Source organism: Urtica dioica, chromosome 6, assembly GCF_054948205.1.
Source record: "Urtica dioica subsp. dioica isolate 48M chromosome 6, U.dioica_male_clone48M_v1_H2, whole genome shotgun sequence".
Lineage (NCBI taxonomy): Eukaryota > Viridiplantae > Streptophyta > Magnoliopsida > Rosales > Urticaceae > Urtica > Urtica dioica.
Window position 1 is genome coordinate 23,634,490 of NC_142761.1, and position 25,030 is coordinate 23,659,519.

Sequence of the window (25,030 nt, forward strand, 5' to 3'; positions counted from 1 at the left end):
AAAGTAAAAAAAAACACTGATGCATTAATTGTTTCAGCCCATTAAAAAAACTTAAAATGTGCCACGTGGCGATTGAGGAGAGTGACGAAACGTTTTTTTGCTTAAAATTTTTGGGTCTTTTAATGAGACTAGTTGAAAAAACGCGCTACGCGCGAGTCAGCAATATTTAAAAAAAAAAAAATTAAAAAGAAAAATAAGTAAAATAAAGTAAGTTTAGACTTTTAATTGTATTAAATATAATATACATAAAAAAATTATACAAAATATATTGATAACAGAGGGAGGAAAAAAATTAATATACATACAAAAATTATACAAAATATATTTATGAAAGAAGGAAAAAAAAATTCAAAATCGGAAGTAAAAAAAGAATCAAAACCGGAAGGGAAAAAAAAATGGTTCCACGTGTCGCTGCCTAGCGGCACCAGAATTCAAGTTGAAACAAAAATATATACAAAATATATTGATGAGACAGGGGAAAAAAATTAAAGGTCGGGAAAAAAAATAAACGATAACATATGTTATTGATATAGTATAATATAGTATTAGTATTATGATTATAATATACATAAAAAAAAACATACAAAATATATTGATGTTTGGAAGGGAAAAAAAATCAAAATTGGAAAGAAAAAAAAAATCAAAATCGGGAAAAAAAAAAAACAAAATTGGAAGGAAAAAAAAATGGCTTCAACGTGTCGCTGCCTGGCGGACCAAGATTCAAGTTCGAAAAAAATATATATACAAAATATATTGATGAGAGTGGGAAAAAAATTACAAGGTCGGAAAAAAATAAATGATAATATATGTTATTGATATAGTATAATATATTATTAATAATTATGATTATAATATACATAAAAAATATAAAAAAAATCAAATTGGAAAGAAAAAAATCAAAATCGGAAGTAAAAAAAATCAAAATCGGAAGGGAAAAAAAATGGATTCCACGTGTCGTTGCCTGGCGACATCAGGATTCAAGTTGAAATAAAAATATATACAAAATATATTGATGAGAGATGGGAAAAAAAATTAAAGATCGGGAAAAAAATGATAATATATGTTATTGATATAGTATTGGTAATTATGATTATAATATACATAAAAAAATTATACAAAATATATTGATATTTGGAAGGGAAAAAAAATTCAAAATTGGAAAAAAAAAAAAAAAAACAAACAAAAAACAGACCGGAAGGCTCCCTAAAAAAAGGAAAAAAAAAAAAAAAAAAAAAAAAAAAAACCGGAAGGCTCCCTAAGCCACGTGTCGGCCCCTGGTGCCGCCACGTGTCGCCTCCTGGAGGCGCCACGTGGCGGCACCAGGATAAAAGTTAGAGACCCATTGTCACTTATTAACTATGTTATGGAGTAAGTAGATAGTTCATTCAACTATATGTTTATTATTGATATTAATTAATTTAATATATCCATGTATAAATTTATAAATTATGTTGCTCTCATTATTAAATAATATATTATTTGCATCTGTGAATACGTACATATAAATATATTCTATTTCTTCCGACTACATATTTATTATTGCAGTTCATTAATTTATATGACCAAAATCTATACATAATAAATTTTGTATATGTTTTACTATCATAGATAAATAATATTTAATTTTCAAATTTCAGTACATATATAATACTTTGAATATGATAATCTATAAAATACCTTATTTTTTAATAGAAAGAAATTTGTGGATTTTTTTAATATGAACATAGTTTTTTATTTATAAGATTAGCTTATATATAATTTAAATCTTTTTGTAATTTTTTTTAATGTCATGTTTGTCATCACAAAAAAATAAATTATTTAGATAATTAATTATTAATAACACATTAAGCATCCCGCAACAACGTGCGGGTTATTCCGCTTGTTTGAATATAATACTTGTGCAAACCTGAGAATATAAGAGAGATGTATTATTTAATAAATAAATTATATAAAAAAAAAAAACTTTGGTTTCACTATTATAAAGAAGGATATTAAATGGGAAAATAGACAAATTAGGAATATTATTATTACTGTTACTTAATAAAATGAATATAGTAAGATTGGAATATGCAAACTATGTTGGCATGCTGTAATATAATGATGGATTTATAAATGAATCTAAACAGCATGATATAATATTTCTGAGTAAATAGAATGCCTAAGTACACTGTTTGATTCTATTTTTTAATCTCTAGAGTTTCTGTATAACTCCAACGATTCTTTATAGTTTAAATATAAGTTTAATAAAATATGGAGAAGACAATTTATCGATGGGATGCGTTATCTGGAAGGTTCCAAATCCTAGGAATATTGCTAGAAGACCATGAAAAAGCTATAACGTGATACGTGAGTTATGTATATAATGAGATATTGCCTGAATAAAGCAGCCATTAATACTAATAATAATAATAATAATAATAATAGTATAGCCATTAATTTTCATGACAATCCTAATGCCCTATTTACTATTAGACTCATTGAAGAAGTCGAGCTACACCTTTTTTTTTATTTATAGAAAAAGAGCTTGTTCATCAAATATATTTGACAATGAATTGATTAGCTTCATTTAATTAAAGATATGTTTTCTTAATTAATGATGTATCCAATCACTCAAGGGGTTGACCTTATATTACAATTTAGAACATAAAAGTGAACTCCAACGATGGATCAACGCTCTTCGAGTACTCGTTATCTTCCACGTTCTACCCAAAACAAAACAACACAACCACTCACACTGAGCTCCCTTATGTTCATGAAATTTTCAGTTTAACATTCCTAAAGTGATGCTAAAAAAGAAATAACGGGTAGGAAAAGTAAAATTCGAAACGACGGGCAGACAAGTATGCAAAACCACCAAAGCTTATAAAAAAAATGATTCAACTCTTTTTTAGAATATCATCAGATTAAAGCTCAGCACTGAACAGCCAAATATCAATACAGATACATAAGATTAAGCAGCAAACGAAGAGAAAGACAACCGCAAAGGCTTTTTTTTTTTTTTTTGTATGTGTGTGTGCAAAGGTTTAGTTTTGATGGCTCTGAAACGTCACCTGAATCAGCTCCATCAAGAAAAGCTCCATAAAGAAATGGAAGTCTTTCGCCTTACATTGTTCAAATATAATAAAAAAACTAAAATATATTACAATATTCACATAAAAGAACAACTTTGTTCTAAACTGAATAAAAATAATGGCATAAGTCTTTGTTGATACCACAAAACCTGTGATGACCCTAATTCGTTTCCAATTTCAGTCAAATCAAGAAATTCCAAACAAAACAATTCCAATTCAGAATTTCGAGTGCTAAACAACACCAATCTAGCTAAATCAATTTCACTGAAATTATCAAGGAAATAAAAAAACTCCCAATTTTACAATCTCAAACCCTAATTCCTCAATTCCAATCCGGGTAAGAGATTTTCACCTTGTTTTTGTGGAATTGAACTCTTCGACGCTCTCTCTCTCTCTCTCGTTCACCGGCGGTCGTTCTCGATCGGCGGGTCGTGGCGGCCGTTCTTTTCAGCCACAGCGCGGGCGATGGGTCGGTGATTTCGTGGTAGCGCGAGGAAGAAGAAGAAGGTAGGAGATGGAAGAGATGATTGATGATGGTGGTCGAGTTGTTTTTGTGGATTGTTGTTGTTGTTCGCCGACTATTGTTGTTGTTCGTTTTTTTTCCCTGTTCTTTCTTTGCAGGTGATCGCGCACAGTGGAGAAGAAGTCGAACTATTGTTGTTGATAGCTTTTTTTTTTCCCTGTTCTTTCTTTGTTTGATTACACAGTTCTTTCTAAAATGAGAAAAGATTTTAGAAAAATAAAAAGATAAATATTGAATCATTGAAATCTGTACCACACAAATATCTACAGCATGACAAAAACAATTTGTAAACTCTTTTTTAGCTTAAGTTATCGTTCTCCAGAAATTATGCCACATGTTTTTTATGTTACTTTTTGTTATGCTAGAAGACAAAATATAGAGGACCAGTCTGCTTATCTACACATATATGTAGAAGTAATGATATATATATATATATATATATATATATATATATATATATATATATATTGTTTCCACAACTTTATATACCTAAGTTTAAACTGTGTTAGTATTATATGTTTAATATATATATATATATATATATATATATATATATATTTCAAAAAATTGGCTACGTAGCCATCTTTAAGGCTAGCAATTTGGTTTTAGCTAACCTTTCGTTAATTTTCTGTAAATAGTCATCTTGCTTACGTGGCAGTTTATTAATTGAAATAATTTTACACGTTTGCCCTTATTTATTACGCCGACTAATTATAATTAGAGAGTTTTTTTTAAAAAAAAATTTGAATATTACCGATTTGGAAAGATTTATTAACATGTGTTTTAGGGTTTCTAGACGTGATGATTTGCGTTGACTTTAGCTAAGTTGTTTCTATTTTTGTGGCTATTAATTATGAAATAAAATCTGTAAATCTGGAAATTTGTTATTTATTTTGGCTGGATATTTCTTGATCTAATTTTACATTCAAATTTTATTCTTTCTTAACGTGTAAATAACTCTTTTATTAACATGACATCAATTTACAATTTACATGACTCTTATTTACAAATCCAATTTACATCCACAAGACGAAGAAGAAAGAAGAATATAAACAAAAAAAAATCATGTGTAAAATAAAGAACAATAATGAAGTTCGATCTGAAGAAATTCTTGACCTCGTCGTTCTCGGCATCAAAGACGACCCAATGCATAAAAGAGAAATATGTAATTAAAATATGAAATTTAGTCTTCTTAATAATATAAAAAATTAGAAATTTATGACCATTAATTAAACCAAAACACCCAACCAAATTATTTTAAAAAAAATACAACACGTTAGTGTGTTCTTTCATTAGCATTGATGCAGAGAAAAGTGAGTGAGTGAAGCTACCTTGAATCTTCCTGAAAATAGTCGGTCACCACAAATATGACAGTAGTAAGTAAGTAGTAACCGCCACAAAACGTGTGTATATAATAATAATAATAATAATACACGTCGAAATTGTAAATAGTGTTAAGCCGTTTTTTAGACTTAACGTTCGTGAACACGCGGCGTGCTTGGATTGGTCGCGTGCCTAGTCTCGGGTCGGCCCAAATTACTTTTCGAGAGTCCAAAGGGCTCAAAGAAGTTCGGGACAAAGCCCAAAGCGTCCAAGAGCTTCAGAGGATCCTAGAATCGCAAAGAGGGAAATAATGCTTTGCCTTCTTCTTCGTCGGGAATACGTTCTTCGTCTTTGATTCCTGAGAAAATAAGAAAAGAAAAGTGAACTAGAGGGACGCGGGGGGTTTTCCCGGGGCGCGTGCTCCGACGCTCAACATTAGTCTTGTTGACGTTTGTATGAGTGGAGATAATCTTGAAAATATTTTATTATAGTCTCAAATGTATGTAAGTGATAAAGTTTTGTTGAGTAGAATACTTGCTATAGTTTTTTTTATAGCATGAGAGAGTCTCCTTTTAAAATTATGGGGTTGTGGGAGTATTTATAGAGACTTCAAGCGGTGTTGATGGGTTTTAGGATTTGGTTGTGGGTCCCAACAAAAATGGGAGATCGGTGGGTTTTGAGCGGAAAGAAATCTCTTTGACCAGTGAACATTTGCTTGAGCGAAGAGGCTTTATGCTTTGGCAGAATTTTGCCCAAATGGTGGGTTCCACAATGTTTTAAATACATGTTGATAGCGGATGACGTAGGCTACTACATATGTGAGGTGTTGGCTTTGGTTTTTCACGTGCAAACCCCACCATTTGGAAATAGCATTAAGAAAATATTCATAATGTGGCAGCATGACTTGGTCAACAAAAGGGGCTATTTTTCCAAGCTGATGATGTGGTCATTGATGCATTGTTTGGGTGAATTCTTTTTTCTTCTCATTTTGGGTTATCCAAGGGATCCTCCGGTTTTGTAGGTTTTACCGGAGGGATCCTCCGGTTTTGTGAGCTTTACCGGAGGGATCCTCTGGTTTTGTGATGAGTCGGGGTAGGATGGTCTTTTCATTTTTTCCTTGATTTTTGTAGGGGCTGATCATGCACAATGCTTGAACCTTCCTTGTCCTTGGTAAGGCTGTGATTTTTCTTTCCTGGCCCTTGGCAGGTCTGGGATTGCCTTCACAATTTTTGGGTTGAACTTCCTCCTGGAGGTCGAGCTCGTCTGGAGGTCGAGCCTGGCCTGGAGGTCGTCCCTGGCTGAAGGTCGAGCCTGCCTGGAGGTTGAGCTCGCCTGGAGGTCGACCCTGGCCTGGAGGTCGAGCCTGGCCGGAGGTCGAGCCTGCCTGGAGGTCGAGCTCGCTTGGGAGTTCGAGCTCGCCTGGAGGTCGACCCTGGCTGGAGGTCGATCCTGTTTGGAGGTCGAGCTCGCCTGGGGGGGTCGAGCTCGCCTGGAGGTCGAGCCTGGCCTGGAGGTCGAGCCTGCCTGGAGGTCGAGCTCGCCTGGGGGGTCGAGCTCGCCTGGAGGTCGACCCTCGCCGTCGGAGTGGAAGCCAACCCTTGACGCTAAGGCTGGATGTCATGGAGGTATGGGTTGACCCTTGACGTCAGGAGGGGAGGGGTGTCCCTTTGAGGGCGAGCTTGACTTGTCTTAATTTTGGACTGTACTCATTGGACCGGACTCACAATACTTACTCGTTTGGATTGGGCTTTGATGTTTTTTAATATGGGAAAAATCTCACATAACAGGTTTTACCCGAGGGATCCTCTGGTTTTGATGGTCCTGGCGGAGGGGTCCTCTGCTTTTGCGTCGTTTTTGCATTTGGATCTGTCGTTTTTCCCATACGAAAAATGACGCCATAACATTAACCCCTCAAGTTTTATGTGCGACTTGTCGTGCGTGAAACTATAATTTTTCGGTACCATTTCGAACATTCCGGTGAACTTGGACTTGTAAGCTTCAATTACCCAGATCTTTTTCGAATGTTTGCTTACTATTTTTTTTTTTAAACACAACTTCTGTGACTTGGCGAGGCGGGCTGAGACATCGTCCGAAACCCTCCACCTTGCGAGGTGAGGTCTCTCTTTTTTTTTTGTGAGTCTTGACGGCGCGAGCTCTTTTAATTTTTTTTTGTTAGAGTCTCGACGGCACGAGCTCTTAATAAACTTTTTTATTAGCGTCTCGACGGCGCGAGCTCTTTTATTTTTTTTTTGTTAGAGTCTCGACAGCGCGAGCTCTTTTTTGTGAGAGTCTCGACGGCGCGAGCTCTTTAAATATTTTTTTATTAGAGTCTTGACGGCGCGAGCTCTTTTTTTTTTATTAGAGTCTCGACAGCGCGAGCTCTCTTTTTGTGAGAGTCTCGACGATACGAGGTCTCTTTTTTTGTTAGAGTCTCGATGGCGCGAGCTCTCCTTATATATTCAGCTCTGAGCCCGTCGACGAAGGCGTAAATTGCATCGCTGTCATCATAATCGTTTACCTTGTTTGATTTTTCGATGAATTTGTTTAGGTAATGCTGAAGGGTCTCATGGCTTCCTTGCTTGACTGTCAGGAGATGTCACTCATCTTTCATTCGAACACGTGATGCAGCGAACCGTGTTAGAAACTTTTCTTGAAGGTCCTCGAAAGATTTGACCGATCTTCGTGGTGCTCTCTGACCACGTCTTCGCGGTGCTCGCCAGCACGGGTTTTTGCTCGGCTCTCCGGACCGGTCTTCGCGGCAGTCTCCCATCACGTATTCACGGTGCTCGCCGACCACGTCTTCGCGGTGGTCTCCGACCACGTCTTCGCGATGATCGCCGGCACTGGTCTTCACTAGGCTCTCCGGACCGGACTTCGTGGTGGGCTCCGACCACGTCTTCGCTAACTCGCCGGCACGGGTCTTCGCTCGGCTCTCCAGACCGGACTTCGCGGTGGTCTCCGACCACGTCTTCGCGGTGGTGGTCGACGACGTGGCTTGGCCGTGTTGGTCGTTCGCCGGTGTGGAGCGAAAGAAGATTTTTCTTGTTTGGTTGGTTCTTTGGTTTTTTTTTTTTTTTTTTTTTTTTTTTTTTTTTTACGTTAGCATGGCTTTTTGGAGGAGAATATATTTTCTTTTCTTTTTTCTTGTCTGGCTGTTCACGCAAGTGGGAGAAATAGGTTTTGATGACGTTTTTTTTATTTTTTTTTATTCCCACTTTGTTTGTGTAGCCGCGGGATGGTTTGAGAAGGTGAAGATTTTTTCTTTTTTGTGGCTTTTGAAGAAGAAGTGGGAGTAGGAAAATATATATTTTTTATTTATTTATTTTATTTTTCGTTTGTCTTTTCTTTGTACTCCAGCATTGAGTTGTATGATGAAGAAAGACTTTTCTTCCTTCTTTTTTGTTTTTTGCTGTGGGAGTTGAATAGAGGAGAGGGTTAAAGACCTTTTTCTTTACTTCGTGTTTGTTGTATGGAAATGCTTTGAGCTTGTGCGGGGCTCCTACTGCCTTTTCCCTTCTTGCGCCTTGAGCAGGCTTCGAGGTGGGTTGGGTTCTCGATGGCGCGAGTTCCCTTATCTTGGGCTTCACAAGATTCTTTGAGTTGTTTTTCTGGTCTCGGAGCAGTGAGTTCATTTTCTCCTCGGATCCTGTAAAGGCTTTAAGATTTGTCGGGGACTTGATGGCGCGAGCCCCCTCATCTCGGGTCGTTCAGAACTCTTCGAGATACGCTCGGGGTTCCGTGGGCGCTTTGAGGTTGGTCGGGGACTTGATGGCGCAAGTCCCCTCATCTCGGGTCGCGCGGGATTTTTTGAGGTGTGTTCGGAGTTTCAATGTTGCGAAATCTCATTTCTCGGATCCCGTGGACACTTTGAGGTCGGTCGGGGATTTGATGGCGCAAGTCCCCTCATCTCGGGTCGTACGGGATTTTTTTGAGATGTGTTCGGAGTTTCAACGTTGCAAAACCAAATTTCTCGGATCCCGTAGACGCTTTGAGGTCGGTCGGGGACTTGATGGCGCAAGTCCCCTCATCTCGGGTCGTACGGGATTTTTTTGAGATGTGTTCGGAGTTTCAACGTTGCGAAACCCCATTTCTCTGATCCCGTAGACGCTTTGAGGTCGGTCGGGGACTAGATGGCGCAAGTCCCCTCATCTCGGGTCGTACGGGATTTTTTTGAGATGTGTTCGGAGTTTGAACGTTGCGAAATCCCATTTCTCGGATCCCGTAGACGCTTTGAGGTCAGTCGGGGACTTGATGGCGCAAGTCCCCTCATCTCGGGTCGTACGGGATTTTTTTGAGATGTGTTCGGAGTTTCAACGTTGCGAAACCCCATTTCTCGGATCCCGTAGACGCTTTGAGGTTGGTCGGGGACTTGATGGCGCAAGTCCTCTCCTCTCGGGTCGTACGAGATTTTTTTGAGATGTGTTCGGAGTTTCAACGTTGTGAAACCCCATTTCTCGGATCCCGTAGACGCTTTGAGGTTGGTCGGGGACTTGATGGCGCAAGTCCCCTCATCTCGGGTCGTACGAGATTTTTTTGAGTTGTGTTCGGAGTTTCAACATTGCGAAACCCCATTTATCGGATCCCGTAGACGCTTTGAGGTTGGTCGGGGACTTGCCCGACTTGATGGCGCAAGTCCCCTCATCTCGGGTCGCGCGGAATTTTTTGAGGTGCGCCTGTATTCCTGCATTTTCACATGTGCGCATATATATATATATATATATATATATATATATATATATATTTTGCGTTTTGCGTTGTGCTTGGTGTTTGTCTTACTCTATTAACCCCCCAGTTTTTATGTAATTTTGTTTAAATTGTATGAAAAGTTAGGAGCTAAAGATTGCAAACTGAACGCGAATTTCGACTTCATTCATTAATTGGGCGCATGGCCTGCTTTTGAAAAATTCAAAGTACATTGGGGCCGGTGGTCGCTTTTGGAAAACTAAAAATTTGAAATGACTTGATTTGTTGTTCAGGTTTCGTCGCTTGCCAACCTTCAGGTGCCTTGGCGCCACGGTGTTGTCAATGGTGCCCACAAGAAGAGTAGTAGTGTCTATTTATGTACATTTGATGTCATATAGTCTTACGAAGACTCTTGCTTGTAATTGCTTATTCATTAATAAAAAGTTGAAACGTTCATTCAATCTTCCTTGTCTGAAGCTTTATGATAAAACCATAGTCTTTTAGTCCATAAACAAACTAAACAACTTACGAAGAGACAAATGTAGATTTGCATGAACAAACTCTTCGTAGTTTGCTTAAAACGATATATTCGCAATCTTAGGGTCAAAGGACTATTGACCTCAGTATGATTGTTAGAAGAATCTATGATGTCTGGTTATGAGGCATTGAGAGTTGGAGACTCTATAGTTCTTCTAGGTATCTTCCGAAGGTACTGAATTGACCAGTGCACTTCTAGAGACAATATAAGAACAAACCATTTAACCTCTTATGTCTCGAAGTCACTATGTATGAATTGCATCATGCTTACCTTAATCCTGAAATGAGACATGCCATTTCACACCTTAGTATTCTCATTTGAGAAAGTCAAAGTTCGGACTCACTATGTGATTCCGAACAAGGCCTATTGGTGAAGTACTAAGTTGTGAGTCTGTCATGAGTAACTTTGTGAAGTTCTCATAGATATGGAATTCATGTACAAGATTGCTGAAATGCAATGTATGTCACCTCATGCTTTGTTCCTTGGAGTGTGAATAAATGAACTGGCCAGTGTCCAAATTGAGTCCTGACTCTTTTGGATGAAACAATGTGACTTGTTAGCTCCTCGTCAATACATTGTTTCTAACTTATTCACAAGCGACAAAGGAGTTGAGGAAATAACAGCTAGAAGGGTAAAATGGTAATTTAGTAAATCCCGACTAGCTGATGACATTCATGAAGGGTAAACATAGATAATATTCAGTGGATCCGCTCATCATAATTAGGTCGAATTCTTGAGTAGAAAATAAATTCATTTGAACCGAGAGATTTTCAGTGTCAGCTCTTTAGTGGAGTCAGTTGGCATTAAGCTAAACTTGGAAAAGGTTTGTGAACTTTTGAGTCCAAGTGTTTAGCTAAAGCTTTGTTCATTTGGGTCCATGAGGTCACTGTCACGAATCACATCGATAGGAATAGTTAAACTGGAAGCTAAGTCAAAACAAGAACGAAAATTGTCGAAAGGGTAATTTTGTCTTTTGAGACATAAGGATGAAATGGATGTCAATAAATTTTGACAAGTTCATTTGATGACTTAATGTCACTCGGCCATAATATGATTAATTGGGCCTTGTGAATTAATTTCATTTCATAAGAATTTTATTGAAAATTCTTAATGGGCCTTCCACATGTTGTCATGAACAAATGAAGAAGCTTCTAGATGTGAAATGGGCGCCCAAATACCCAAGGGAAAGAGAAATTATTTTGTGCATAAATGTATCAAGATACTTGCCAAAAGAAAAAGAGGAAACAGATTTCCTCTATGAGGAAAGCATAAGTTCGGCCAACACAAGGGAAAGAGAGAGACAAACTAAATGAGGAAACAAATCCAAGGCTTATTGAAGCACATGTTGGACGTGCAAAGCAAGGGAAAAAGAGGAAATAAGATTTCCTCATAAAGGCTTGGAAAATAAGAGGAAACTACTTCTTTCCAAGGCCAACCCTTCTCCTATAAATAGGACCCTCATTCCTCTCATTCTATTCATTCAACATAAGTTAGAGATTGAGAGACTCTCTCTCTAGACATTGTTGGCCGCCCCTCTTCTCTCTCTTTCTAGTTTCTATTTTCGATTTTTCTTGTCTTGGCACCTAGGTCCTCACTCGACCTAGTCTTTAGCTCTGCGACTTTGAGACTCGTTCTTAAGTCGTAGTGTTTAAAAGTGCCCACTCACTGATTCCTTCTTTTCGAGTGATTTAGTGATAGAAACTTTCGTGGTTGCTCGAGGTGCCGAGGAAAGGAAGAGAGACGTGCTGCGAGGGGAGACGAGCGTTGCAACTTTCCAAAAGCTTCTACAAGGTTCAAGCTTCAAGAAAGGTTAGTAACTTTAATAGCTCATATTAGTTTTTATTTACATGTACATGCTCTTGTCTAGGTTAGTAAAAACTAGTTTTACTTAAAAAGAAAATTTTTAAAATTCCGCCGCTTAACGAAGCGTTAAACTTTTTCTTAAACCCTAGATCGATTCCAACAAATGGTATCAGAGCTATGGTCAAAGGAATGCATGTGCATGTTTTTAAATTATGAGCTTGAAAATCGTTTTCGAAAGTTTACTAATTTTGTGACAAGTTAGAATTGTAATCTTAGATTTTTTTTAATTTATTGCTCATGCCTTTAAATTAAAAACCATGTTGATTTTCTATGAGTTTGGGATGAACTTAAAACACATTAGAATCAGTTCTAAAAGTTTTTAATTTTTTATATTGAAAAACGTGTTTTAAAGGTTTGAGATTTTTTCGAGTAAAATTTTGTGACTAGTTTTGTTACCTTGCTAGTTTCTTATTTTTACTTGAATCGTTTTATGCTTGTTGTTATTTCTTTTATGCCTTGTTATTACCTTGCTAATAAAACACAAATAAAAGCTTTAAACAACATCTTAAAACGTTCCGTTACACTTGATTCTTTTTCGCACCTAAGTAGGACCAAGCTTTAATTTATTTTTTTTCTTCGAGCTGGAGTAAACCCGCATTAAAAGTGGCATAACTCTCTGCTCAGAAATCAAAATTTGATGATTCTTGAATCAAATTAAAGCTCTGTCTGTCCTCTGTCCAATGCCACCGGTTTCGGCTGAAAAGGACATCGGAGCCGCCTGATATGGCGATTTTACTCCGAGGTGCGCGGCTGTCTGGAACTCCAGTTTTTTAGAAATCCGGATTTTCAAACCCCACTACCATGAGTTATAGAACTCTAATGAGAAAACTTTCTTGAGCAAAAATGATTTTCATATGATTATAAACATGATGTGTAAGATTAAAATGTTTTGATTTTTGAAAGTTTAATTGAAATTGAATTTTTACAAAACTAGTTTGAATTTTGAAAAACCGTTTTCACTTTCAAACTTGAAAATTTTTGTCATCCAAATCAAATAAGTTTTCAAAATGTTTTCAAAACTATATCTATATCACATATGTTCAAAATCTATATGCTCTTGAAATTTTGAGTGGGAGGTCTCCTTGTAGACAAGCCGAAAAATAAAAAGATGTGTAATCTCAAACTTTCAAGTGTTCGAGTGAGTTGAAGTTCACACTTCCCTCACGCACTTTCCCGAAATAGAAAATAGGAAAAGATCGAGTATGTACCTTGTGCCTTTATGCACTAATACTGCTCTGAACATGTCGATCTAGGATTCTCTTCTAGTTGTCCGCTCTGTCGCTCTCTAATTAGGAAATTTGTTTCCGAACTTATAAGAGTCGATGAACCAACTCCAAAAACTAAGTGGGAGGGTTATATTCGTTGTTTGTAACCCGCGATCCCCAACACTAGTGAAAGATGCAATAACGTGGGACTAAGAGCCGCTCTTGCGACCCTCACTTAAATGTGAGTACTCCAAGGCGTTATTGCTTCGATCATTGCTCAATGAGCTACGTCCGAGAGTGATGCAATGATGGCAAGGCCTCCCCTTGGGGGATTGTTTTTCAAAGCTGATCTTTTGGACTAAGTGGTTGGTTGCTCACTTAGGCTCAATCCCTAGTATCCTTCCTTAAGGCTCTGCGAAAGGATATGAGTGATCAAACCAATTTACAAGGTGGCTAGTCAAAGTAGATGTGTTGACATCTTGGCTTAGCATTAATGATGTGTCATTTACTTATAAAAGGAGATTTTTTGCGGCCTTCTCTTGAGGGAGTAAATTATCGTTTGGTTTATAACACCTTTGGATTTTACAAAAGTCTTAATAAAACTTAAATCCTAAACCAAAGACTAATCATAAACTTGTTTCAACTTCAATAGGCTTTATGTCCCGCAAACATCTCTCAATCTTTCTTTCCTCGATCAAACTCGAAAACGAAAACTACGTAGATTCGAAACGTAACCTCGACATAATACCTACCGTTAACAAGCACAAATGGGTACTCACCACCCCGTGTCCTCCTCTGACGAATGATGATTCAACTCAAGAGGACAATGACGCCTTAGCGGCCTGACTTCGATCCGATGAGATTGTGAGGTGCTGTATCTTGGCATCTATGAACAATGTGCTGAAAGAGCAACATCGTGACATCGAGACTGCCGCTGACATGCTCTACAATCTCCTTGAGATGTTTGAAGGGCAAAGGCGTCAGACAAGGCAACAAGCAGTCCGACAGTTTATGAACTGTCATATGAAGGCTAGGACTCCTGTTAGAGACTTTATGATACTGATCATTAGTTTTCTAAATAAGATGGAAATCCTAGGATCTGAGAATGATGGGAAGAATGTCATAGATATGATCATAGAAACTCTCCCCGCATCTCTTGATACCTCCAAGATGAACTACTCCATAAACAAGCTAGAGTACACTGTTACCAAGCTTATGAAGGAACGTCACACTGCTGTAGGTCTCACTAAGAGAAAGAGGAATCAAGGTGAGGCACATGCTACTGAGCAAAAGCCTCCGCCTCTGGAACTAAGAAGAGACCTTACAAGGCCGATAAAAAGAACTTTCCCGCCTATCTCAAAGCAAAGGAACATAGTATTGTACTAGTTACCGAAGCATGCTTAGTAGCTGATAATGTATCAACGTGGATTCTTGACTCCGCTGCTACTAACCATATTTGCTGTTCCTTGAATGGTTTCAAGAAAACCAAAAGCTTAGAGGAAGGCGACTTCTGTTTCAAATGGGGTGATGGGAGCCTGGTGTCTGCAAAGGCTGTGGGATCCGTGACGCTGTCTTTTGAAGACCGCACTTTAAACTTGAATAATGTTTATTTTGTTCCTACCTTTGGGAAGAACTTAATATCCGTTGCTCGTCTTCGTGAGCAAGATTATTGTTTAAAGTTCATTAAGAATGGAATTCGTATTTCGTTTCCTGATAATTCTTTTGTCACTGATGCATGTATGAAGAATGCTCTTTTCTACATCTATCCCACTCAACCTTCTCTTTTAGACACCGAAATAGATAACGATCTAATTAGGGAGCCAAAGAGGATCAAACCTTTTGAATCCTCCGATCTAACAAAATCAACATACCTCTGGCACTTAAGACTTGGTCATATCAGTCTAGATAGGATTAAGAGACTTGTGAGGGATGGTCCACTCCAAGCCTCTGCAATAGGTTCACTACCTACTTGTGAATCCTGCATAGAAGGAAAAATGACTAAGCGACCTTTCTCCGATAAGGGTCGAATAGCCACTGAGTTGCTGGAACTAATACATTCTGATGTATGTGGTCCGCTCAACCAACATGCACGTGGAGGATACGAATACTTCGTTACCTTCACTGATGACTACTCAAGATATGGGTTTGTCTATTTGCTTAAACACAAATCCGAGACCTTTAACGTATTTAAGGTCTTTAGGGCTTTAGTGGAAAAGCAAACTGGCAAAGTGATCAAAACCCTTCGATCTGATCGAGGTGGTGAGTATATGTCTGGAGAGTTCGATGACTTTCTTAAAGAAGAAGGTATCGCTTCTCAGCTTACCGCACCTGGCACACCTCAACAAAACGGAGTGTCAGAGAGAAGAAACCGAACTCTTATGGAGATGGTTAGATCAATGATGAGTTACTCATCACTCCCGCTTTCCTTTTGGGGATATGCCCTTGAAACAGCCGCCTACATTCTGAACCAAGTTCCGTCTAAAACGGTTCCTGGTACTCCTTATGAGAGATGGACTGGCCGCAAAGTGAATCTTGGCCGCATCCGAATTTGGGGTTGCCCTGCACACGTGCCGAGGCAAAAGACTAGCAAGTTGGCTAGTAGGTCAGAATTGTGCCTGTTTGTAGGATATCCGAAGGAAACCAAAGGTTTTACTTTCTATAGTCCCGAGGACGATAAGACTTTCGTTAGCACGAATGCTCGTTTCCTTGAGGAGGACTTTATGAAGGATGCGAAACCTAGAAGCAAAATTGTGCTTGAAGAAAAGTTGGGTGAGGAAGCTTCTACCTCATCTGTAAGAACTGTTCTTACCCCAACTGAAACACAACCTAACTCGTCAGAATCTCGTCAAGTAGTACTTAGACGTAGTGGGAGGGCTACTCAAAAGCCTGACAGGTACATGTCTTATGGAGACTCTCTTGTAGCCGTCTCCGACATGGATGACCCTGTTTCCTATAGCCAAGCGATGGCTTGTTCTGAATCAAACCTTTGGCTTGACGCCATGAAAGTTGAAATGCACTCGATGCATGTCAACAAAGTCTGGAAACTTGTAGACCTTCCTGAAGGGATTAAACCCGTAGGGTGTAAGTGGATATACAAGAAGAAAAGGGGTCCTGATGGGAACGTCGAGACGTTCAAAGCACGACTTGTGGCGAAGGGTTATACCCAACAAGAAGGGATTGACTATGAAGAAACCTTCTCGCCAGTCGCGATGCTTAAATCCATCCGCATACTCCTATCCATAGCTGCAGCTCTCGACTATGAGATCTGGCAAATGGATGTCAAGACAGCCTTTCTGAATGGCAATCTTGACGAGCGCATTTACATGGCTCAACCAGACGGTTTCGTGGATAAAGGTCAAGAGACCAAGGTTTGTGAGTTGCTTAAATCCATTTATGGACTAAAGCAAGCATCTAGGTCATGGAATATTAGATTCGATGAAACTGTAAAGAGCTTCGGCTTTGAACAGTCAATAGATGAGCCTTGTGTTTACAAGTTAATACACGAAGGCAAAGTTGTGTTTCTGGTACTATATGTCGATGATATACTACTCATTGGTAATGACGTGGGTAAGTTATCTGAGGTTAAGGTCTGGCTAGCAAAGCAATTCGATATGAAGGATCTAGGAGAAGCCGCGTACATTCTGGGAATCCAAATCTTTCGAGATAGGAAAAACCGGACCCTGTCGCTCTCTCAAGCATCTTATATTGATAAGGTGATGGATCGCTTCTCGATGCAAGTCTGCAAGAGGGGTCAAACACCCTTTAGGCATGGAGTTTCACTCTCTAAGGACCAGTCTCCCAAGACTGCACAAGAGATCGAAGACATTCCTTACGCCTCTGCCGTAGGAAGCCTTATGTATGCTATGCTTTGCACTAGACCTGACATCTGTTTCACCGTTGGCATAGTTAGCCGTTTCCAATCCAACCCTGGACCCGAGCACTGGATTGCTGTTAAGCATGTTCTTAAGTATCTTCGAAGAACTAGGAACTTGATGCTTACATACTCAGGTACTGACCTGACTATGACGGGATATACCGACTCCGATTTTCAAGCGGATAAGGATTCCAGGAAATCCACTTCGGGATCTGTGTTCATGCTGTTGTGTGGAGAAGTATTAAGCAATCTTGCATTGCTGACTCCACAATGGAAGCAGAATATGTGGCTGCTTGTGAAGCATCCAAAGAGGCTATATGGCTTAGAAAGTTCCTTAAGTATTTGGAAGTTGTTCCAAACGTCGACGAGCCCATGACCCTTTATTATGATAATAGTGGGGCTGTCGCTAACTCAAAGGAACCTAGAAGCCATAAGCACTCTAAACATATTGAGAGGAAATACCATTTGATTCGAGAGATCGCGCAACGCGGAGACGTGGAGTGAAGTAGATCTCTGGAAGATCCATTCACCAAGGCCCTAGCGAACATGGTCTTCGACCAACTTCGAGAGGGATTAGGCATGTAGGACTACTCACATCTTCTTTGAGTCAAGTGGGAGTTTGTTGTCAATGGTGCCCACAAGAAGAGTAGTAGTGTCTATTTATGTACATTTGATGTCATATAGTCTTACGAAGACTCTTGCTTGTAATTGCTTATTCATTAATAAAAAGTTGAAACGTTCATTCAATCTTCCTTGTTTGAAGCTTTATGATAAAACCATAGTCTTTTAGTCCATAAACAAACTAAACAACTTACGAAGAGACAAATGTAGATTTGCATGAACAAACTCTTCGTAGTTTGCTTAAAACGATATATTCGCAATCTTAGGGTCAAAGGACTATTGACCTCAGTATGATTGTTAGAAGAATCTATGATGTCTGGTTATGAGGCATTGAGAGTTGGAGACTCTATAGTTCTTCTAGGTATCTTCCGAAGGTACTGAATTGACCAGTGCACTTCTAGAGACAATATAAGAACAAACCATTTAACCTCTTATGTCTCGAAGTCACTATGTATGAATTGCATCATGCTTACCTTAATCCTGAAATGAGACATGCCATTTCACACCTTAGTATTCTCATTTGAGAAAGTCAAAGTTCGGACTCACTATGTGATTCCGAACAAGGCCTATTGGTGAAGTACTAAGTTGTGAGTCTGTCATGAGTAACTTTGTGAAGTTCTCATAGATATGGAATTCATGTACAAGATTGCTGAAATGCAATGTATGTCACCTCATGCTTTGTTCCTTGGAGTGTGAATAAATGAACTGGCCAGTGTCCAAATTGAGTCCTGACTCTTTTGGATGAAACAATGTGACTTGTTAGCTCCTCGTCAATACATTGTTTCTAACTTATTCACAAGCGACAAAGGAGTTGAGGAAATAACAGCTAGAAGGGTAAAATGGTAATTTAGTAAATCCCGACTAGCTGATGACATTCATGAAGGGTAAACATAGATAATATTCAGTGGATCCGCTCATCATAATTAGGTCGAATTCTTGAGTAGAAAATAAATTCATTTGAACCGAGAGATTTTCAGTGTCAGCTCTTTAGTGGAGTCAGTTGGCATTAAGCTAAACTTGGAAAAGGTTTGTGAACTTTTGAGTCCAAGTGTTTAGCTAAAGCTTTGTTCATTTGGGTCCATGAGGTCACTGTCACGAATCACATCGATAGGAATAGTTAAACTGGAAGCTAAGTCAAAACAAGAACGAAAATTGTCGAAATGGTAATTTTGTCTTTTGAGACATAAGGATGAAATGGATGTCAATAAATTTTGACAAGTTCATTTGATGACTTAATGTCACTCGGCCATAATATGATTAATTGGGCCTTGTGAATTAATTTCATTTCATAAGAATTTTATTGAAAATTCTTAATGGGCCTTCCACATGTTGTCATGAACAAATGAAGAAGCTTCTAGATGTGAAATGGGCGCCCAAATACCCAAGGGAAAGAGAAATTATTTTGTGCATAAATGTATCAAGATACTTGCCAAAAGAAAAAGAGGAAACAGATTTCCTCTATGAGGAAAGCATAAGTTCGGCCAACACAAGGGAAAGAGAGAGACAAACTAAATGAGGAAACAAATCCAAGGCTTATTGAAGCACATGTTGGACGTGCAAAGCAAGGGAAAAAGAGGAAATAAGATTTCCTCATAAAGGCTTGGAAAATAAGAGGAAACTACTTCTTTCCAAGGCCAACCCTTCTCCTATAAATAGGACCCTCATTCCTCTCATTCTATTCATTCAACATAAGTTAGAGATTGAGAGACTCTCTCTCTAGACATTGTTGGCCGCCCCTCTTCTCTCTCTTTCTAGTTTCTATTTTCGATTTTTCTTGTCTTGGCACCTAGGTCCTCACTCGACCTAGTCTTTAGCTCTGCGACTTTGAGACTCGTTCTTAAGTCGTAGTGTTTAAAAGTGCCCACTCACTGATTCCTTCTTTTCGAGTGATTTAGTGATAGAAACTTTCGTGGTTGCTCGAGGTGCCGAGGAAAGGAAGAGAGACGTGCTGCGAGGGGAGACGAGCGTTGCAACTTTCCAAAAGCTTCTACAAGGTTCAAGCTTCAAGAAAGGTTAGTAACTTTAATAGCTCATATTAGTTTTTATTTACATGTACATGCTCTTGTCTAGGTTAGTAAAAACTAGTTTTACTTAAAAAGAAAATTTTTAAAATTCCGCCGCTTAACGAAGCGTTAAACTTTTTCTTAAACCCTAGATCGATTCCAACACACGGCCCATTGGTAGTATTAGCGGAGATGCTCCGCGTTCCACGGGTGTCTAATCTCCTTGCCGTCCATCTCGTCGAGGTGGTAAGTTCCGTCGTGTATCACCTTTCGAATTCGGTAAGGCCCTTCCCAGTTCGACCCGAGTACCCCTGCTCCGCGAACCTGGGTGTTTTGGAACACCTTCCTCAGGACGAGGCTTCCTTCGGCGAACGGCGGATTTTGACCCTTGAGTTGTAGTGCTTCTCAACGATCCTCTTCTGCGCGGCCATGCGGGCGAACTCTTCAGCTCTCCTTTCTTCGATCACGTCGAGCTCCATTCGGAGGGCTTCGTTGTTGCTGTCTTCGTCGAAGGTCTCTGTTTGGAATGACGGCGCTCCGATCTCAACGGGGATGACGGCTTCGACCCCGTAAGTGAGAGAGAAAGGCGTTTCGCCTGTGGCGGTCCACGTGGTTGTCCGGTAAGCCCAAAGGACAAGGGGGAGCTCGTCGGCCCATGCGCCTTTCTTTTCTTCCAGCTTCTTCTTCAAAGTCTCCTTGATCATCTTGTTCACAGCCTCAACTTGGCCGTTTGCCTGTGGGTGGCGTGGTGAGGAGAAGGTCTTGCTGATTTTCAATTGCTCGCATATCCTTCGGACCATCGCGTTGTCGAACTGGCTGCCGTTGTCGGTGACGATCGAGGCGGGGATGCCGTGGCGGCATATGATTGATTTCCACATGAAGCTTGTAGTGTTTGCTTCGGTTATTGTGGCCAGAGGCTCCGCCTCCACCCATTTCGTGAAGTAGTCGATGGCGACTATCGCCCAGACTCGCTGGCCGGATGCCATCGGGAGCTTGCCTATGAGGTCCACCCCCCACTTCGCGAATGAACGTGCCACGAGGATCGGGCACAATGGGGCCGGGGCCTGTCTCGGAATATGCGAGAATCTTTGGCACTTGTCGCATTTTTGCGCCCAACTGAAGGCGTCTTTCTTCATCGTTGGCCAGAAGTAGCCTTGCTTGAGCGCCTTCAAGGTCAGGGATTGACATGCGGAGTGATTCCCGCAAATTCCTTCATGTATTTCCCTCAAGACGTAGTCGGCTTCGGCCTCGTCCAGGCATCAGAGGAGTGGCTGCTAATACCCTCTCTTATAGAGTGTGGATCCTCGCCAGACATATTTGTGTGCGTGATACTTCACCTTCTTAGCTTCAGCCTGGTCGGTGGGGTGGACGCCATCGCGGAGGTATTTGATGATCGGCGTCATCCAGTTCGGTTGGGGCTCTTCTTCAATCAGGTTCACTTCTTCCTTGGTGATGGACGGGAGCTTCAAGGTCTCGACAGGTACCTTGCCTAACTCCTCACTGTCGCAGCCAGAGGCCATCCTAGCCAAGGCGTCGGCCTCAGCGTTCGAACCCCTGGGGACCTGCACGATCTCGTACCAGGAGAATGCCTCTAGTCGGAGCTTGGTTTCCTCCAGGAACGCCGCCATGTTCTCTCCTTCGCCTGGTACTCTCCCTTGACTTGGTTGACAACGAGGAGCGAGTCGCAGTGGATCTTAAGGTTTTCGGCCCCGAGCTTCCTGGCTATGTCTGTTGTCAATGGTGCCCACAAGAAGAGTTGTAATCTTTATATTATACATTTGATGTAATAAAGTCTCATGAAGACTCTTGCTTGTAATTGCTTATTCATTAATAAAAAAAGTTGAAACGTTCATTCAATCTTCCTTGTTTAAAGCTTTATGATAAAACCTTAGTCTTTAGGCCATAAACAAACTAAACAACTTACGAAGAGACAAATGTAGATTTGCATGAACAAACTCTTCGTAGTTTGCTTAAAACGATATATTCGCAATCTAATGGTCAAAGGACTATTGACCTCAATATGATTGTTAGAAGAATCTATGATGTCTGGTTATGAGGCATTGAGAGTTGGAGACTCTATAGTTCTTCTAGGTATCTTCCGAAGGTACTGAATTGACCAGTGCACTTCTAGAGACAAGATAAGAACAAACCATTTAACCTCTTATGTCTCGAAGTCACTATGTATGAATTGCATCATGCTTACCTTAATCCTGAAATGAGACATGCCATTCCACAACTTACGTATTCTCATTTGAGAAAGTCAGAGTTCGGACTCACTATGTGATTCCGAACAGGGCCTATTGGTGAAGTACTAAGTTGTGAGAATGTCATGAGTAACTTTGTGAAGTTCTCATAGATATGGAATTCATGTACAAGATTGCTGAAATGCAATGTATGTCACCTCATGCTTTGTTCCTTGGAGTGTGAATAAATGAACTGGCCAGTGTCCAAATTGAGTCCTGACTCTTTTGGATGAAACAATGTGACTTGTTAGCTCCTCGTCAATACATTGTTTCTAACTTATTCACAAGCGACAAAGGAGTTGAGGAAATAACAGCTAGAAGGGTAAAATGGTAATTTAATAAATCCCGACTAGCTGATGACATTCATGAAGGGTAAACATAGATAATATTCAGTGGATCCGCTCATCATAATTAGGTCGAATTCTTGAGTAGAAAATAAATTCATTTGAACCGAGAGATTTTCAGTGTCAACTCTTTAGTGGAGTCAGTTGGCATTAAGCTAAACTTGGAAAAGGTTTGTGAACTTTTGAGTCCAAGTGTTTAGCTCAAGCTTTGTTCATTTGGGTCCATGAGGTCACTATCACGAATCACATCGATTAGGAATAGTTAAACTGGAAGCTAAGTCAAAACAATAACGAAAGTTGTCAAAAGGGTAATTTTGTCTTTTTGGACATGGCATGAAATGAATGTCAATAAATTTTTGGCAATGTCATATGATGACATATTATATCACACGGCCATAACATGTTTATTGGGCCTTGTGAATTAATTTCATTTCATAGAATTTTACTAGAAAATTCTTAATGGGCTTTTCTTGTGTTGTCATGAACAATTAAAAGAAAACCTAGAAAGCCTTACTAGAAGGCTTTTTGGCCGTCCAACCCAAGTGAATGGGAGACCAAATTTCGTGCAGCCCTTAGTGTGAAAGAGAGTTTATTTTGTGCATTAATGTATGAAGATACTTGCCAAAAGAAAAAGAGGAAACAAATTTCCTCTAGGAGAGTATGACATGGGCGGCCAAGGCAAGCAAAATAGGAAACAAATTTGCTTCTAGATGGCAAGGCTTACACGCCCAAAATGAGAAAAGGAAATAAGGATTATTTCCTCATGAATATGTGATATTCTAAAGAAGAGGAAACTACCTTATTGAAGGTAAAGCCTCTCCTATAAATAGGAGCCTTATTCTTCTCATTTCATTCATTCCACATAAGTTAGAGATTGAGAGTCTATCTCTCTAGAACATGTGGCCGCCCCTCTCCTCTCTCTCTCTAGTCAATTTCATTTTACTGTTTTGGCACCTAGGTCCTCATTTGACCTAGAGTTTAGCTCTGCGACTTCAAGACTCGTTCTTAAGTCGTAGTGTTTAAAAGTGCCCACTCACTGATTCCTTTATTTCGAGTGATTTAGTGATAGAAACTTTCGTGGTTGCTCGAGGTGCCGAGGAAAGAAATAGAGACGTGCTGCGAGGGGAGACGAGCGTTGCAAACTTTCCAAAAGCTTCTCAAAGTTCAAGCTTCAAGAAAGGTTAGTAAACTTCTTAGCTCATAATAGTTTTTATTTCTATGTACTTGCTCTTTGTCTAGGTTAGTAAAAAAAACCGTTTTTACTTGAAAAGAAAATTTTTAAATTTCCGCCGCTTACCGAAGCGTTAATTATTTTCTTAAACCCTAGATCGATTCCAACAAATGGTATCAGAGCTATGGTCAAACATTAGCATGTACATGTATTTAAAAATATGAGCTTGAAAATCGTTTTCGAAAGTTTACTAATTTTGTGACAAGTTAGAATTGTTTTCTTAGATTTTTTTTTAATTTATTGCTCTTGCCTTTAAATTAAATATCATGTTGATTTTCTATGAGTTTGGGATGTTTTTAAAACACATTAGAATCAGTTCTAAAAGTTTTTAATTTTTTATATTGAAAAACGTGTTTTAAAGGTTTGAGAATTTTCGAGTAAAATTTTGTGACTAGTTTTGTTATCTTGCTAGTTTCTTATTTTACTTAAATCGTTTTATGCTTGTTGTTATTTCTTTTATATCATGTTATTACCTTGCTAATATAACACAAATAAAAGCTTTAACAACATCCTAAAACGTTCCGTTACACTCGATTCTTTTTCGCACCTAAAAAGGACCAAGCTTTAATTATTTCTTTTTCTTCGAGCTGGAGTAAACCCGCAGTAAAAGTGGAATAACTCTCTGCTCAGAAATCTAAATTTAATGATTCTTGAATCAAATTAAAGCTCTGTCTGTCCTCTGTCCAATGCCACCGGTTTTAGCTCAAAAAGACATCGGAGCCGCCAGTTATGGCGATTTTACTCCGAGGTGCGCGGCTGTTCCGAAACTACAGTTTTTTAGAATTCCGGATTTTCAGCCCCACTACCATGAGTTATAGAACTCTAATGAGAAAAATTTCTTGAGCAAAAATGTTTTTTATAAGATTATAAACATGATGTGTAAGATTAAAATGTTTTGTTTTTTGAAAGTTTAATTGAAATTGAATTTTTACAAAACTAGTTTGAATTTTGAAAAACTGTTTTCACTTTCAAACTTGAAAAATATTTTGTCATCCAAATCAAATAAGTTTTCAAAATGTTTTCAAAACTATATCTATATCACATATGTTCAAAATCTATATGCTCTTGAAAATTTGAGTGGGAGGTCTCCTTGTAGACAAGCCAAAAAATAAAAAGATGTGTAATCTCAAACTTTCAAGTGTTCGAGTGAGTTGAAGTTCACACTTCCCTCACGCACTTTCCCGAAATAGAAAATAGGAAAAGATCGAGTATGTATCTTGTGCCTTTATGCACTAATACTGCTCTGAACATGTCGATCTAGGATTCTCTTCTAGTTGTCCGCTCTGTCGCTCTCTAACTAGGAAATCTGTTTCCGAACTTATAAGAGTCGATGAACCAACTCGAAAAACTAAGTGGGAGGGTTATACTTGTTGTTTGTAACCCACGATCTCCAACACTAATGAAAAGTGCAAGTGTCGCCAGACTAAGAGTCACCCTCGTGGCCCTCTCTTAAATGAGAGTACTCAAGGGCGCTTTGCTCTGATCATTGCTCAATGAGCTAAGTCCGA

At 39.2% G+C, this 25,030-nt stretch overlaps 1 protein-coding gene across 1 annotated transcript in view; it reads right to left on the bottom strand.

Moving 5' to 3' along the window:
* Nucleotides 1–2,636: 2,636 nt before the first annotated feature.
* The window catches only part of LOC149393513 (uncharacterized), a 65,953-nt gene continuing 43,559 nt past the window's right edge, over nt 2,637–25,030 (bottom strand). The window contains exons 3-5 of the mRNA XM_089618056.1: nt 3,221–3,335; nt 3,051–3,101; nt 2,637–2,702 (exon numbers count right to left, since the gene is read on the bottom strand). Coding sequence (XP_089474182.1) covers nt 2,637–2,702; nt 3,051–3,101; nt 3,221–3,335 — 232 coding nt within the window. The remainder of the gene's footprint in view (nt 2,703–3,050; nt 3,102–3,220; nt 3,336–25,030) is intronic.